The 15,111-nt window shown below is 34.1% G+C and overlaps 3 protein-coding genes across 6 annotated transcripts; 2 read left to right on the top strand and 1 right to left on the bottom strand.

The window, feature by feature from the left end:
* The first annotated feature begins 436 nt into the window (after nt 1–436).
* LOC116850610 (28S ribosomal protein S5, mitochondrial) lies at nt 437–3,573 on the top strand. Its single transcript, XM_032829106.1, has 6 exons — nt 437–606; nt 728–823; nt 904–1,251; nt 1,506–1,736; nt 1,857–2,056; nt 3,120–3,573. Exons 1-6 carry the CDS (start codon nt 534–536, stop codon nt 3,504–3,506), a joined length of 1,335 nt encoding a protein of 444 aa, XP_032684997.1. The 5' UTR covers nt 437–533; the 3' UTR covers nt 3,507–3,573.
* Nucleotides 3,574–4,907: 1,334 nt separating this feature from the next.
* Nucleotides 4,908–7,258, bottom strand: LOC116850607. The gene is made up of 2 exons (XM_032829103.1): nt 5,455–7,258; nt 4,908–5,114 (listed from the first exon to the last, which is right to left on the bottom strand). The coding sequence occupies exon 1, from the start codon at nt 7,185–7,187 to the stop codon at nt 5,457–5,459; it is 1,731 nt and encodes a 576-aa protein (XP_032684994.1). The 5' UTR covers nt 7,188–7,258; the 3' UTR covers nt 4,908–5,114; nt 5,455–5,456.
* Nucleotides 7,259–8,693: 1,435 nt separating this feature from the next.
* On the top strand, nt 8,694–13,863 carry LOC116850598 (interaptin-like). 4 transcript variants are annotated; one of them, XM_032829083.1, is made up of 14 exons: nt 8,694–8,793; nt 8,856–8,968; nt 9,052–9,218; nt 10,177–10,352; nt 10,433–10,487; nt 10,673–10,796; nt 10,902–11,029; nt 11,102–11,228; nt 11,311–11,453; nt 11,516–11,627; nt 11,715–12,026; nt 12,091–12,447; nt 12,627–12,740; nt 13,030–13,863. In XM_032829083.1, exons 1-14 carry the CDS (start codon nt 8,784–8,786, stop codon nt 13,111–13,113), a joined length of 2,022 nt encoding a protein of 673 aa, XP_032684974.1. In that variant the 5' UTR covers nt 8,694–8,783; the 3' UTR covers nt 13,114–13,863. The 4 variants fall into 4 exon arrangements, with proteins under 4 accessions (XP_032684974.1, XP_032684975.1, XP_032684973.1 ...); XM_032829084.1 differs by having other exon boundaries at nt 12,091–12,498; nt 12,650–12,740; XM_032829082.1 differs by having other exon boundaries at nt 12,091–12,498.
* Nucleotides 13,864–15,111: the final 1,248 nt, after the last annotated feature.

Raw genomic sequence — 15,111 nt, 5'->3', positions numbered from 1 at the left:
CGACGTCAAGAGTAAACACATGCTTCCTTTCTTGTTCCAACTGAGATCTTTTTGTTCTGAGTTATACTAGGCTTAAACGACGAAGCAATTTCACTTTATTTTGTCATGACATTTTGTAATTATTTCCGCCAATTTTCCTATAATAAAGATTAATTTTTGTAAGAAATCATCTTTTTCTTGAATTTTTGTCACCTCAGAAATATATTTCAATCATCCTTATTTTCAATCATCCAAGTAATTATACTTTTTAAATCAGCGGCAATCGATGCTTGTTTTCATGCTGGATTGCTTACTGGATGGAAATACTCTATTCTGATTGGTCCGTCTTCAGAAATGCACTAATCAGGACAAAATATTTCCATTCAGCAAGCAATTCAGCATGAAAACAAGCATCGTGTGCCACTGGCTTAAAAAGCAAGGTAGAAGAACGCGATAACGTTAGTAGCGTGCTCCTCCCCAAACGCATCCTATGAATACCGGCCATAGACATCTGTGATCTCCGCAAAGAAACGTCCGTGACGTAATGTTTTAAAATGGCTTCTCGTATGTTACGTATTTGTGGAATTGTGACAAATTCACTGAAAAATGAGCAAACCAAAAACAACGGTACAAATGAAATACATTACTATCTGCAAATAATTGTATAATTTATATACATATTTAATTTACATTAACTTTTCTCAATCTAATTTTTACACATTTACTGTAAGGTTATAAATATTTTCAGGTATATATAATTCACTGTTTGTCAATCACTCATATCTATTAAAAACACATGTTTCTCTGAAACATGAAGTGAGAAATATAACGTTCTTCACGAGAAGTAAGTAAAATTATTATAGAAAAAACATTTAAGAACATTTGCAATTGAGAATAATTTTTAGCTTGACTTTTACCTTTCAGAAACTGCAGATGAATTGTGGAAAGGTGTTACAAGTGTCAGTAATGCAGGAAGACGTAGAGGCAGAGCAAAAGGATTGTCAAGAAAAAGAGACTTGAACAAGGGTCAGATTATTGGTGTAGGAAAAATTTCGATACAATTTCCTGGTCTAAATACTCCTATATTTAGAGGAAGAGAGCTGGTCCAGCAGCAGAGACTGCCTGAAGATCCTGAAAGAATGGAAAAGCTAACAAGGATACGGCAAAGCCAAACTAAACCAAAAAAGATAAAACTTTCTCCACTGGAACGTGGTTGGACAAGTGCCTCAATATGTGGCAGAAAAGTGGGGCCACCTGATCCTGTTGGAGAAGGTAGTGCTCATTGTAATTAACTTGTGAAATTATTTCACATAATATGTGTCATGATATTAACCTTAATATGTCTCAATAACAAATGTTTCAGTAACAAATTATAAAATAATAGTAATATATAAAAAATAAATATATAAAATATATAAAATATATAAAATAATAGTAACATTAATTAACTTTAAAATTATTATTATATTAATAAATATTAATAAAAAAAATTATAATAATAAATTACTTACGGGTTCATTCTTCAGATACTTTTGAAGGCTTTGAAACTTGGGTCTTGGAAAGTAAATTGGTAACTTGTATGACTGGTAACTTAGGACGCAAATCTCGAATTAGCATATTTGTTGTGACTGGAAATGGGAATGGAGTAGCTGGCTTTGCATTAGCAAAAGCACCTGCATCTAAAGCTGCCTTAAAAACAGCTAAGAATAGAGCCGGTCACAAACTAATGTATATTCCTAGATATCAAGAACATACTGGTAACGAATATATATATATATATACACACACACACAATTTCATTGCAAAAATATATTTTCTTTAATTTTCTAAGCAGTATATTAAGTTTAAGTTATTATACCTCCTTTTGTATGTTTCAGTGCTACATGACTTTTTCACACAATTTGGAAGAACAAAAATATTTGTAAAGAAAATGTACGAAGGATATGGGCTTGTCTGTCACCGTGCAATAAAAGCATGTTGCGAGGCGATTGGCATAAAGGACATATATGCCAAAGTAGAAGGATCTACAAATTTGCAACATATTATAAAGGCTTTTTTCATCGGTTTGTTGCGACAGGTATATATTTGTAGAATGATCTGATATGCATTATATATCTCTTCTCAAGTCTATACATATAGACATGAAATTAAAAAATATATGTATATATAATAGAATACTCTGACTCTTTCTCAAATATAAATCTATGAGTTAAGGCTCTTGCACGTAGAAAAATTTTAACCGTAACCGTAAGGTCGTAAGAAAACTGACCAATCAGAGTTGATTATTTTCCTTGCGTTCGAGGAATAATCGACTGTGATTGATCAGTTTTCTTACGACTTTACAGTTACGGTTAAAATTTTTCTACATACAAAGGCTCTTATAAGCAGTTACAATTCTACACAACTTATTAATCCTTTATATACATACTGGATGGTTACCACTCATAAAATTTTGCGCTCTATATCTTTTAAGTACTGTAATAAATGGAACTAATGTCGCCATTTAATTGTAGTTTGAGGTCTTAACTATGCTTTGATTCCACTCTGCTAGCAAAATAAGTGTTAGTTAGCTTCTAGCCTTAATAATACTAACATTCACTTCAGTATTCAAAATATACTTTTTCTAGAGATGGCTTACGAGACAATTTTTTCCTTAAAGATAAACATTTCAATAATAAAATGCTAAATTTTTATTTAAAAATAATAAAAATTACAAAAGTTACAGATTTTTTTGCAAAAACTCACGAAATATTTTTTTGAAATCACGAAATATAATAATTTTTTAAATATGAAATTTCTTAAATTTTAATACCAAAAGTATGTAAATACTTTCTATAAACATTAAAGTTAATCCATGAATTTTTTCAGAATTTTAGCATAAATATTTTAAAAGATACAGCTGTTTGAAAATTGCCATAGGTGGCAACCACCCAGTGTGTATACGAAGGTTAAAAAAATAAGTGTATACGAAGGATTAAATTAAAATTTGGAAATGCAAGCATATGTTATTTCATATTTTGTGATATATAAATTTGTAGAACTAATAACGTGAAATATTCAATATCAAAGACCACGATTTCTTTTTCTATAATGTACAACAAAACGAAATTAATTGCAACATTAAATAAAAATTCTTTCAGAAATCACATCAACAAATAGCGGACGAAAAATGCTTGCACTTGGTTGAGTTTAGACCGGAAAACGGTAATTATCCTATAGTGGTCGCTTCACCATCTGTAGTTAGGAAGCCAAAGGAAGTACCGTCGAACGAGATTCTTGATTTTAAACAATATATAATGGATGGCAAAATAGTGTTAAAGAGAAAGAAATATGAGCCATTTTACACCAAATTGAACTCGTGGATATTAAAGACAAGGAAAATGGAGCGTGTAAGAAATCATGATGATACAAGGATAAAATTAAAGGCAGAATATGGAAGAATAAATAGTTTTCTAACTGAAAAATATCCGGAGGCAAGATTCTTTGGTCGTAAGAAGTCACGTGAAGATAATGAAGCTATTGAATAAGATACATGTAATTATTATTATGTTACATATAAATGTTTCACAATAAAACATTTATCATTAAACTATTAATATTTTTATTGAATCTCATATTTCGAAGAATAAATTTCAAAATTGACTATATTTTTATTAATTAAATATTTATGTAAATAATAATAAAAACGAGTAATAAAACATTCATTTAAAAGTCATTTTAGTTACGTGCTACTCATTTCGTTGCATGGGTTTGCACCCTTAAGGTCGTTCTACATTAGTTGCAAGACGATTTCAACTCTTGTTACGACAGCCAATCAGAAGCGTCAATAGTACTATTGATGTTTTTGATTGGCTGTCGCAATAAGAATTGCTTCTACTTGTGATCGACTTGCAACTAATATAGAACGACCTTTAGGCTCTTAAAATCGATTCTCGATGCATCAAATCAGAAATCAGCATCCGTAGACTGCGTTCCGAAATTCGCTGCCAGTACTGAAATTCTATAATATACGTAACATAAACTATAGATTTTCAATACTGGCAGTGCATTTCGGAACGCAGCCCTAGTCTGCACCGTAGTGTTGTGGTACCGCTGAAAGCTCTACGCGCCATATATTAGTATTAGGCTGCGTTCGGAAACACACACTACTAGACGATAGCTGTTGGAGTGAGCGAAATACAAGAGTGAGATAAAAAGAGAGGGAGAGTACTCGAGTGACGTTTCCGAACGCAACTTCACATATATGATATAACATCATCTGATCGCCGCACCTGCGCACTACGGTCAAAATACATTCCTCGGGCATCATCTATCCTTCCATTCTAGAGTTGCATTCCAAAACGTTCTTTTTGAGAAAAATTTTAGTCAATATCTATAATTCACGTTACATATACTATAGAGTATCGAGTAAAATTTCCTCAAAAAAGACGTTTTGGAACGCAACCTAGGACAAGCTCATCTTAGAGGCATACCCTAATAGCTTCTGCACACAGGACGCGGTAATGCTTGCCGCGCGGCAAAAGTCCGCGCGATAGCCAATCAATATGTTGTTTTTCCATAAGAGCTAGAAGGTTATTACGGAAAGCAGCATATTGATTGTCGCGTGGACTTCTGTCGCGCGGCAAGCATTACCGCATCCTGTGCAGAAGCCATAACAGCACAGATATCCAGGGAACGTCCTGAGTACGTTCTGAGAACGTCCCAATATCCTCAGAATATCCCTGGAACGTTCTCAGAAGTTCTTCTGTTGTCTGGGTAGGGCGATTATCAATATAGTATATGATTAACAATATAGTATTACATATATGATTTAAGATCATCTTAAGTATTGTCTTAAGATAGTATTAAGTAGTACTATGGCCGGTATTCATAGTCGAATCTTATTTCAAGACCGTCTTAAGGGGTAACACTACCTTATGAGGTCTAAATCAAGGTTCATTTTCTAGAATTTATTGTGGAAAGGCAAAACAATTGATTGAAATTCAGTTTTTTAGACATCATTATACATCTCTTATAGTATATAAAAAAATTTTTTTTAAGTCATTTAAAAACAAAATGGCAGCACATCTATCGGAATGAAACATCTTTTTTTTATGACCTCCCTGGCCGTAAACCTACAGGTCGCAATTGTGCATCTAGAATAAAAAACAAAAAAGATTTTGAAATTATATCAAAAAATCTAGTGAACGCCCGTAGAACTTTTCAAAATATTGATTTTGTTAAAAATAGCGTCAGTTTAAAAAAAGAAACACGTTTTTGCGAAAAAATCGGCCGAAAATCGGCTATAAAGTCAGTAAATTTTCATAAATCAAAAAGTTCTACGGAAAATTTAATTTTTTAGCTACAGTTAAAATTTCCAGTCGATTGGTTGAAAATTGTAGGCGCTAGCTTTATGGCCAGCTCGAAAAACATAGTTTCGAGTAAAACGCGTTTAAAGTTTCAAGTACGTATATTTCAATGTAATTTTTTATTTACCACTAATCGGCGATGCCTGGACCATACAATTGTCCTTCTAAATTAAGATTTTTGTGCTCCTCATCCTTCCTTGACGATAATGATGTTGAGCGAGCTTCTCTCGCCTCTACGGACAGGGAACGCTCAGATTGCGCGATGCGCGCGGCTTTCGAGCAGAAATTGTAGCAACTCAGTCCGATTGAAATGCCCATTTGCTTCATAACTTGCATAATTCCGAAAAATCCATCGTTGAAATATAAAACTGCGAGATTCACAGCAATATCGAGTACAGATTTGTCGCTGGAACTTGATTTGGGAGCCATCGACCACACGAGCGAGTTTAAACTTTCGTTTGAGTTCTGTGTGAACCCGCCCAAGCAACGCGATAGCAAATCATCCCTACTCAATTCTTCATACACAGGCTTTATAGCTTTAAAAACTTCATTGCTCATTGCTGGATTATGCTTGAACTCGTTGGTGTTTCCCATGATTGCTTTCTGTAGCTGCCAAGCACACCACGACTTCGGGCCTTCCGGGCAAAAATGATGTTGTGGCTTCTCATCGGTAGAAATTTTGTGATAGAGTGTTGCCCAAATGGCTTTCTTCATGTCCTCGATTGAGTTACAGTGTCTACGGATAGCCAATCCGTAGTAAATACTTAATTCGTCTATTAATTTGCCCGTTAATTTACCTCTACCGCTCAATCCTTTTGTATTACTCACCAATTTTCGAAGCCTGGTGCCCATTCTTTTCTGAACATGATCAATACATTCTTTTTTTTTGATATTTGGATTCTGCTCAATAATAGCCTTGAAAGTCTTACAATCACCATCACCTATGTAATTAATATAAGAAACACCATTCTTTTCATCCGCGCGAGCAAACATCTCAGTCGCGGCGTCTACTTCCATTTTTCCTGCTGATCCCTCGTGATTCGCCTCGCACGTCGACTCATGATTTTTCTTCCACTCTTTGTACTCAGCTGTGTTTTCTTTTGATTTCCAGTGCAAACATGTTTTACAAAACTTACTTTTTACCAAAACGTCAACAACTTTCCCACTGAACCATCCAATAAGCGAAACGACTCCGAATAGTGACGAAAAACCTCGACGACGCCACGAGCCATCACCTGAGACTGTAATACCGTTGTTTTCGCCTTTTTCTACAGATTTTATTTTCTCTTGTTGCGCAGCATTTTTCATGGAAAAAGAACAAACAGACTCGGATACCTCGCGGAAAGTTTTGATGATTTCATCGTAGCTTTTTTGAAATATTGGTTGAGGCAAATCCATAAACGCACAGAACTTTTTTATTCCATTTAAACCGATTCCCAACAAACGCATTGCCAAAACCATTCGTCTATTTACTTCATACGCTTTATTATTAATTTTTGGGCAACTATTTATGTGTACTGGTTCACACGCCTCACAGCTTATAACGATTTTGAAGCCCAAGCCTTGTTTGTTTGCTTCAGTGAATTTCACTGGCTTGTGGCACGTATGGCACACCAACACTTCCGATAGAGCAGAGAAAACTGATGCGAAACATAGTAAACGATAGCCAAAAGTGCTATCGTAATCAATATCATACTCATTTTTCGATAACTTCAACTTTTTAGAGGACATGCCAACGCTCTCAGCCGACTGCTCTAGCAGATATCGATTTTTCGGGGTGCCGCCTCTCATACCTTTTCTTCTCACTGTTGCTTGGCTACTTTTCGTTCCTTTGCGTGATTTTCTGTCACTTGTATACATTTTTGATCAAAATTATACAAAAATATCGAATAAAAACTCAACAGAACCAAGAAACACGTGCTTCTAACGGTTTTTCTGGCGTCAGCTGTTGTCCTAGCTTGAAAATTCGAGTAGTAGAGACATCTAATGGTTTCATTTTCAAGTTTTATCCTACTGATGTAAGTATAATATGTTTACGAAGGAATAGTGACCCCTACTGTACCGTTATGGAACGCGCCCTAATTACTCGTTAAATAGCACCGTGACTTTACTCGGAAAACCGAATTTTTCGGCCACTTTAAAAACTTTCCTCCATATAAAATGTTTTGGGCATCATTTTTGGATAGTTAAGGAAGAATTTAAGCCAATAAAAAAAAATGGTTAAAAAAAATTTACAAGGTAGTGTTACCCCTTAAATAATGTCTTAAGATGCGAATACGGCTCCCTCCTGTCCGAGCAAATAATTACACTCCTTCTGCTTTATAATTGGTTCATGGCATTTTAAGATGTTCTTAAATATAAGATCGGACTATGAATACCAGCCTATGTTTCTCTCCTTCTTTTCTATGCCTCTTTTTTTTGCGAATATTTGTACCCAAAACCTTTTTTTTTGTTTTGCTCATATTGCATTTGCAATTACCCAGTGAGAAATGACTTATTGATCGACGTCATCAAAATAAAATCGTCAAATAGACGTCGATTCGACGTTTTTTCGACGTCGATCGATAAGTCATTTCTCACTGAGTAGTGATATTAATACAATTAACTCCACGTTTTGTTTGTAATATTCGTTGCTGATAATGCTATTGCATTTTAATAACTACAAATAATGTCGATAATTAATAGACATTTTGTAATGTCTTACAATTTTTTTCTGAATTGCTGATAACTGTCTCGAAATTCAATTAGTTCAGTATGCAGAGACATTTTTTCGTTTCGTAACCACAGTAGCGTTTAACAGTAGGTTGGTTAGTTTGGTCCATTTAACGCTTGCAATGCCACGAGCATCATTCTATCTTTGTTGCTCAAGACGTTGCGAGCATTAAGTAGATCAAACCAACCAACCAAACGGTATCGTGGTCACGAAACGAAAAAACGCCTCAAAATAATCTTGCGTTTCAGCAACTTACTATTACTATATTATTACGCATGGCTCGACGCTTGACGTTCGACGCTCGACACTTCTATGTAAAAGCACCTTTAGATGACAAATGTTTTCCCAATAGTCCGATAGAGAGCACTGCAATATACATCACAATACACGCGCCGTTCGATACACGCGCCGTTCGATACACGCGCCAAATACAATATAAAATATTATTAATTATTTTTTTCTTTTATGGAATACAAAAATACACTTTATACTTTATCTTATATGTGTGTATATGTGTTGTAGTGGAATAATTGTCGATTTTTTCATTACTTTTGTAAATGTAACATTCTGATTGTAAATTTCCGATATAATTAGAAAAATACTCACGAAAATCGAATCGACTTGAAATTGTTCGCTAATTGTTATCTTCATTTTTGGGTCTGTACGACCTTTCTTTAAGCAGAATCAGAAATAAGTGACGGTGAATAGATGATAATAATTGTGTATCAAAAAAACGTTCAAAAATGCAAGAAAGTAAGTCGTACCCATTTTCATGGCACAATTATATTATTATAATCTTTGTGGGAAATTCACAGATACTGAAAAAACTCGTTCAAGCACACAAAGTGGCGGCCAATTTATCGACACATTGATCGGACAATGGATGAAGCGTACGGGAACAGATATCGCATTGCATCAAGCGGAAGAGGTACTTTTCATAAATATAAACTACTGCAAAACGAGTCTTCTTTAATTTTATTTGCTCACGCAAATGTACATTTGCAAAAATAGCAAGTGGTCGAAGCTTCAACTTCGCAAGAAAGCAAGCCACTTTCCCCAAATCAAGAACGAAACATTCAAATTTTACTACGGAAACTAAAACAGAGCCAGCGGGAAGAGATTTCCCTATCCTCAATCTTGGAAATGGAGATGCGTTATAAAGAAGAGATTCAGACAAAGTAATTTTTTCCTATTTCTTATTCCAACCTCATAGCATCACAGTCAATGTCATTACTACTGAGATGTTGCTATAATATTTCAATAAATTAATTTTTTTTATGGAAATACAAATATATTATAATAATTATAATAATTATAATAATTATAATAATTGTCTCTACTGGAAAACAGCGTATTGATACTATTAAAACATTAACTTAATTAACTTAATCCTTAGTGGCTTATATGAAAAACGGCACCATATGTGGCCCTACATGGGTCTTTCGAGTCCGGCTCTTTTATCATATTTTTTGTTTGAGAAATCTGTAAAAATTCACTTTCAAGTTTTTAGAACAAATACCCGTACTTCATTGTGCATTTTTAGGAGGGGGCAAAAAATCCGGGACCCATCACATACTGAGAAATTTCTATGGATAGAAATCGTCCGGACTCGAAATACTCATGTAGGGCCACTAAGGGTTAAGATAGTAAGATTATTATATTTTGATAGATATTGAAATAATATTAATTTTATACCACAAGACAATCTTGAATTAACCAAGGAAACGTTGTATTTAAGCTTTAAACGTTATTAAAAAATCCTAGAGAGAATAATATTTAATAACATCTCTATTATTTATATATATGTACACACACACACACACACACACATATATATATATATATATATATATATATATATATATATATATATATATATTCTTTAATAATATAATTAAAATGTAATGTTGACATAATATTTTTATGCTAAATGGGACTGCATCCTAATAAACACTAGCTGTCAATAACATAACATCAATGTTATAATTTTTTATTCAATGATGTAAATGTAATATAATGTATCATATAGCAGTTATATTGTTAAGTGGAAAATTATAATATTGATATAATGTTATTACTAATTAGTGTTCAATGGGATGCTATCCAACTTGATCTTTCCTCTGACATGATTGACAGATTGAACACTACTTGGGAGTCTATTGACACCATCACAGACTACTGCAATTACATCAGTGAAAGCCTTGCAAGTTTTCAACAGCACCGTGTCAATCTATCCAACTTGTACGACAATGTGATTCTGAAACAACAGGGACATATTCAGAAGTTGCAGTCAAGCAACATACAATTGAAAGGTATACCTTTTGAACTTCCAATTTGTTTAAACTTTTAAACTTTAAATTCTTTCTTGTAATGATCATTTTTTTAATCATAGATCTGGAGAAGCGTTTCACAGAATTGGAAAACGAGGTGGTGCTGCGAGAAAAAAGGTAATCCAGATAGCATAAGACCTGAGATTATCCTGAATGTATTCAGACACTTCCCAGGACATCTTGGACACACTCAGGGTGATTCTGGGATTCTTGTGCTGTCTGAGTAATTGTAATATGCACGACAATAATTCAATACGTAAATAGAGACGTAACGATAATATTGAAATCATTTTGTAAATCAGATTACAGGAATCAATAATAGAACAAAATCAATTGCGGAAGCAATTGGAGGACTCGGTCCATGAACTGCAGACGCAGAAGAATGAATTAGCACACGCACACGCTGAGGAGAAAATACTCGTTAAAGTTCGTTACATCAAACATTTTATTCGAAGTAGTCTTATGATTTTTTTTCTGTAAATGCCGTAAATTATTTATTATACTTTAACTCACGTCTATTTTCTAATTTAGGAACAGCAACGATTGCTACTCGAATACGAAAATTTACAGTTGCGACTACAGACAATTGAAAATGAAAAGTGCGATATTGCGAAATCCACAGCACAACTGCAAAATAAATTGGTGCTACAAGAGGAGAAGTGAGTCTGCGCCAAATGCAATAAATCGTCCGAGTTATGCTATGTAATGTCGAAAGAATAATTTTTTTTTAGAATGCAAACGGTGTTGACGGAGAAAGATAAATTATATAAACAATTGGAGAATGCTAATAGCGAATTTTATGCGCAAAAAAATAAATTAGCTAGCGTACACGCCGAGGAGGAGAGAAAGTTTGTCGAGGTACATTGACGAAGACAAACTCTAAAATTTTTTTAACTTTACAATCTATCTCTCCCTGCCATGATGTTTTATTTTTCTACAGGAGCAACAACGACTTCTGACTGAGTGTGAGAGCTTACAATCGCAATTAAACATTCTGCAACATGACAAAAGCAACATTTCAGAATTAGTCGCACAAAAAGACAGGCTCATCTCGAAACTTCTGAACGAAAATTCTATGTATAAGTGAGTATTTGAATCGATAAAATATTTATAAAATTGAATCTTAACTTGTTTTTGTGATATAGAAATAAAATCGAAGTTATAACGGCGAATAATAATGAGGCGTGTAATAAATACAAAGCTTTGGAAGAGAAGCAAAACATATGGGAGAAAGAATTGCGTACAAAGACGGAAAGAGTGAGTTTGATGCAAGCATTTTTTAATCAATCTTCAAATTTTGTTTATCTTATAACGCGATATTATCTTTTAGATATTATCTTTTAGATTCAAAATTTGGAAGCAGCATTAAGTGCGACGAAGCAAAGAGAGACAAGTCTCGTCAATGACGTGAACAGAATGGAGAAGAAATTAACCAATGAAATAAATTACTCCAAGAATCTCGAAAGCAAACTCTCGGACACTAAGAAAAACTTGCAAAACGCAGAGATGCAAAATGCCAAGATGCAAGAAATGCAAGAACACGACAAGACTGCCAATGAATTTGTTAACAATGAGCTTGCTAACGTTAATCAGAAATTGAAGATTCTTCAGCAGGAGAAAGAGGAAGCTGAGAAGCGTGAGATTATGCAGGCTAAGGTAATGAGTGTATATTGTATAAAATTCACATGATTGATATTCTAAATTTCTTAAATCTTTTTAGAACGCGGATATTTTATATGAAAACATCCAAGCCAAGCATGCAGAAGAAGTGTCGACCTTGACAAGCAGTTATGATACACGTATACTGGAATTGAGGAAAACAATCGACTGTTTGAATGAAGCGAATAAGAATACTATGCAAGAGAATAGCGCATTAAAAATATCTTTAACAGAAATAACAAAAGAGAACATTAGCTTGAAAAACGACTATCAGTCTTCCATAGAATGTAATAAAAATCTTCATGACAAACTAAAAGAATCTGTGGAGACGTTGCGAATAAAATCAATCGATACACAGGAACCCAAAAGGAGCTACCTGAAAGATAAGACACAATCGAAGGAAAAGGGTGCATACAAGGTGCGTTTCGATACTGAAGTTACAGAAATACTCGAAGATGACCAATCCAACGTAAGTGAATGGTAAAGATGATAGCAATTACTGATTATCAGATGTTCCGCGGAATACGAAATTAATGATACAGGATCTCCCTACCCATGTTTATGAATTACCTCGATTCCGTGAATCCCCGCTTTTAGGCTTCCACCTTCGCGGGTTTCAGATCACGGATCTCGGATCTCGGGGACAACGACAGGTCATTATCGCAGCAACTGAATCATACATACTCGATAAAGAGGGAAAGTCCAAAAGAGGTACGTACGTTCATGTGCTATTAACAGTAATAACGCGACTCGTAAATTAAACGAACTTAAAGAGAGCACGGTAAAAGTGAAATATAAATAAAAGAGGATAATAGCGCATAATGAAGTCTCTCTCGAGAGCTGGCAGAGTATTGAAATAGTGAAAGTAAACGAATGTATGAGAGTTTTTAATATATAATCTTATTCATCCTCTCATTTGCTTGTCACTAGTAGATATCGTGCTCAAACAACTATAATAAGTAGAAGTGTTTTATTGACTTCTTTTTATTTTCTATTTCAGCAAGAGGAGGAAGTTACGTCATCGAAAAAAAAGTTCTTTAAGTTGCGTCCTACTCAGCCGCGTACCTACTCCAAGCGACGATAAATTTCATAAAGAAATGAAAAATACGTTTAAATGAACATCGATATATCGTTGTTTCTTTCAGACATTTCCTCATTTTTACTTTTTGCTCTTTTCCAAGTATCTGTTGGAAAATTATCTGTTTAAAGAAAAATTATGCACAACAAAGCAAAATAAGTTGCATTCTGAAATTATTAGTACGCGAGAGAGTCAAAGATTCAGGCGTATCTAGCGTAAACATAAAATCGATATCGAAACAAGTGGATAACTACATTTAGAATACAGCGCGAATACGGAACGGAATCACCAGCGCTCTCGAAAAAACACCCACGCATCTTCGACACGATGAAGACAAGATTATGTACAGCTGGTGGAAGCGCGCAGAACGTTTAAATTTAAACATGATTCACCAGTCTGCCATCCAACTAATAAATGATCCCCTTTGAATCGACACGAAACTCAAATTACGCAACGCGGTAAAGGAATCGCGAATTTCATCATCGTTGCGCCTGGAACATTTCGTGCGCGTTACTTATTTCTTCCTTTTTTATGTTGCGAGAAGCAGACTCTCTCGCTTGTGTAAAAATATATCTCTTCTATATATTGTACAGCGTGATGCTTTCTTCCAGATAGTTCGCGAAAAGATTAGTTTGGCAAATTCTCTGTTTTCTTTAATCCCTAAATCTTCATTTGCCATAAATTAGCGACGATATTTTCGACCACGTATCTACGGATTTTTGTCTTAAAGATGTTTAAAAAATTATTTTCTTCGCCTTTCAGTCTATCTCACGCTTGTGCAAGACAATATCAGTTGCGAAGTTTGGATCGCGCAATAATAACCCGAGCCATATGACAGAGAACTATTTAAAAGTAGCACGCCCCACTTTCCACAAGGGCGGCTATTTTTTTTCCATTTTTTCCTTCAAACTCAGGACCTCGACACATTGCTTACGGTTTACACTGATACGTCCTCATGTGTTGACGTTTGCATATCTCTAATCAAACTAGGTCAATATAAATCGTCCCTTTTAAACGAATGAAATAACCCTTAATCTGATATTTCTGTCTTTGAGCTAACGTATATTTAGATAATTAAGTATCAATTTCGTATATCCGCAAAAATATAAATGATCAAAGGAATATTTGCTCTTTTATCTTTAATATTTGTATCTTGGTCGAAGAAATCTCTATGTCCATGTTTTCAGTTTTCCGTTACAGAAATCTAAGGAAATGTAAATATTTTGAAGTGGTGTGTCAATTGTGCGTTATCTATTATTTTGGTGATTAAAGAGCAAAATTTATGATTGAGATCGCTGTCTTTTAAATTTTAAGATACTTAGAGACTTTTAATACTTAGATACTTAGAGGTTTTAAGATACTTAGTACTGTGCAATTCTACTCTTACGAAAATATATAAGAAAACTACTGAGAACAGTAGATTCGTCGATTAATGAAAACACTATTGTTTTAACTATTGAAAACTTATATTAAAACTATTTATAAAATTAACGAATAGGTTTTCTATAGTTTTCCAATAGTGTTGTAATAATTATACAGTAGTATTCCAATATTTTTCAATAGTGCTTCAATAGTTTTCCTATATTGTGTTCTCAGTAATTTTTTCTTATAGTTTCTTTCCGTAAGGGTAGACAAAATTGTAACTTGTTTTCATAAGACTCGTAAGAACTTATGAGTAGATCTGCAATTCTATGCGTATGTCAACTCGTAAGTACCTACGATTTTTTTTTTTTTTTTTGTTTTTTTCGTAATCTACGACTTTATGATTCATTCGTATATTTGCTTAGAATTGCAGCATAAGAGACAATTATAAACCTACAACTATAAACCCTACAATTATAAACCGAATAACAAATGGACATTGGACTTCCTTTGTATGAAGTTCCGCGATCATTGCATCTTGCATGAGATCAAGGTTGCAAGGAAGTGAGATGTTCCGAACGATTAACTGCTATTAATAGCTGTGCATGGAATACCGATTGAGGCTTATATTAGTGAGAAAAT

Source organism: Odontomachus brunneus, unplaced genomic scaffold (genome assembly GCF_010583005.1).
Source record: "Odontomachus brunneus isolate Ranch 3 - 2012 unplaced genomic scaffold, Obru_v1 Obru_scaffold_150, whole genome shotgun sequence".
Taxonomy (NCBI): domain Eukaryota; kingdom Metazoa; phylum Arthropoda; class Insecta; order Hymenoptera; family Formicidae; genus Odontomachus; species Odontomachus brunneus.
Note: the sequence above shows the minus strand (reverse complement) of the source record. Positions and strands in the feature narration are given on the sequence as shown.

What these genes read in the sequence shown, in the direction of transcription:
- LOC116850598 (XM_032829082.1), top strand. An exon ending in AAAGAAGAGATTCAGACAAA is followed by an intron (nt 9,219 to 10,176) that starts GTAATTTTTTCC and finishes CATGATTGACAG; the next exon opens with ATTGAACACTACTTGGGAGT. An exon ending in AGGAGAGAAAGTTTGTCGAG is followed by an intron (nt 11,229 to 11,310) that starts GTACATTGACGA and finishes ATTTTTCTACAG; the next exon opens with GAGCAACAACGACTTCTGAC.
- LOC116850607 (XM_032829103.1), bottom strand. Translation starts at nt 7,187, where the DNA reads ATGTATACAAGTGACAGAAAATCACGCAAAGGAACGAAAAGTAGCCAA.
- LOC116850610 (XM_032829106.1), top strand. Translation starts at nt 534, where the DNA reads ATGGCTTCTCGTATGTTACGTATTTGTGGAATTGTGACAAATTCACTG. An exon ending in TATAACGTTCTTCACGAGAA is followed by an intron (nt 824 to 903) that starts GTAAGTAAAATT and finishes TTTACCTTTCAG; the next exon opens with AAACTGCAGATGAATTGTGG. An exon ending in TCATCGGTTTGTTGCGACAG is followed by an intron (nt 2,057 to 3,119) that starts GTATATATTTGT and finishes AAATTCTTTCAG; the next exon opens with AAATCACATCAACAAATAGC.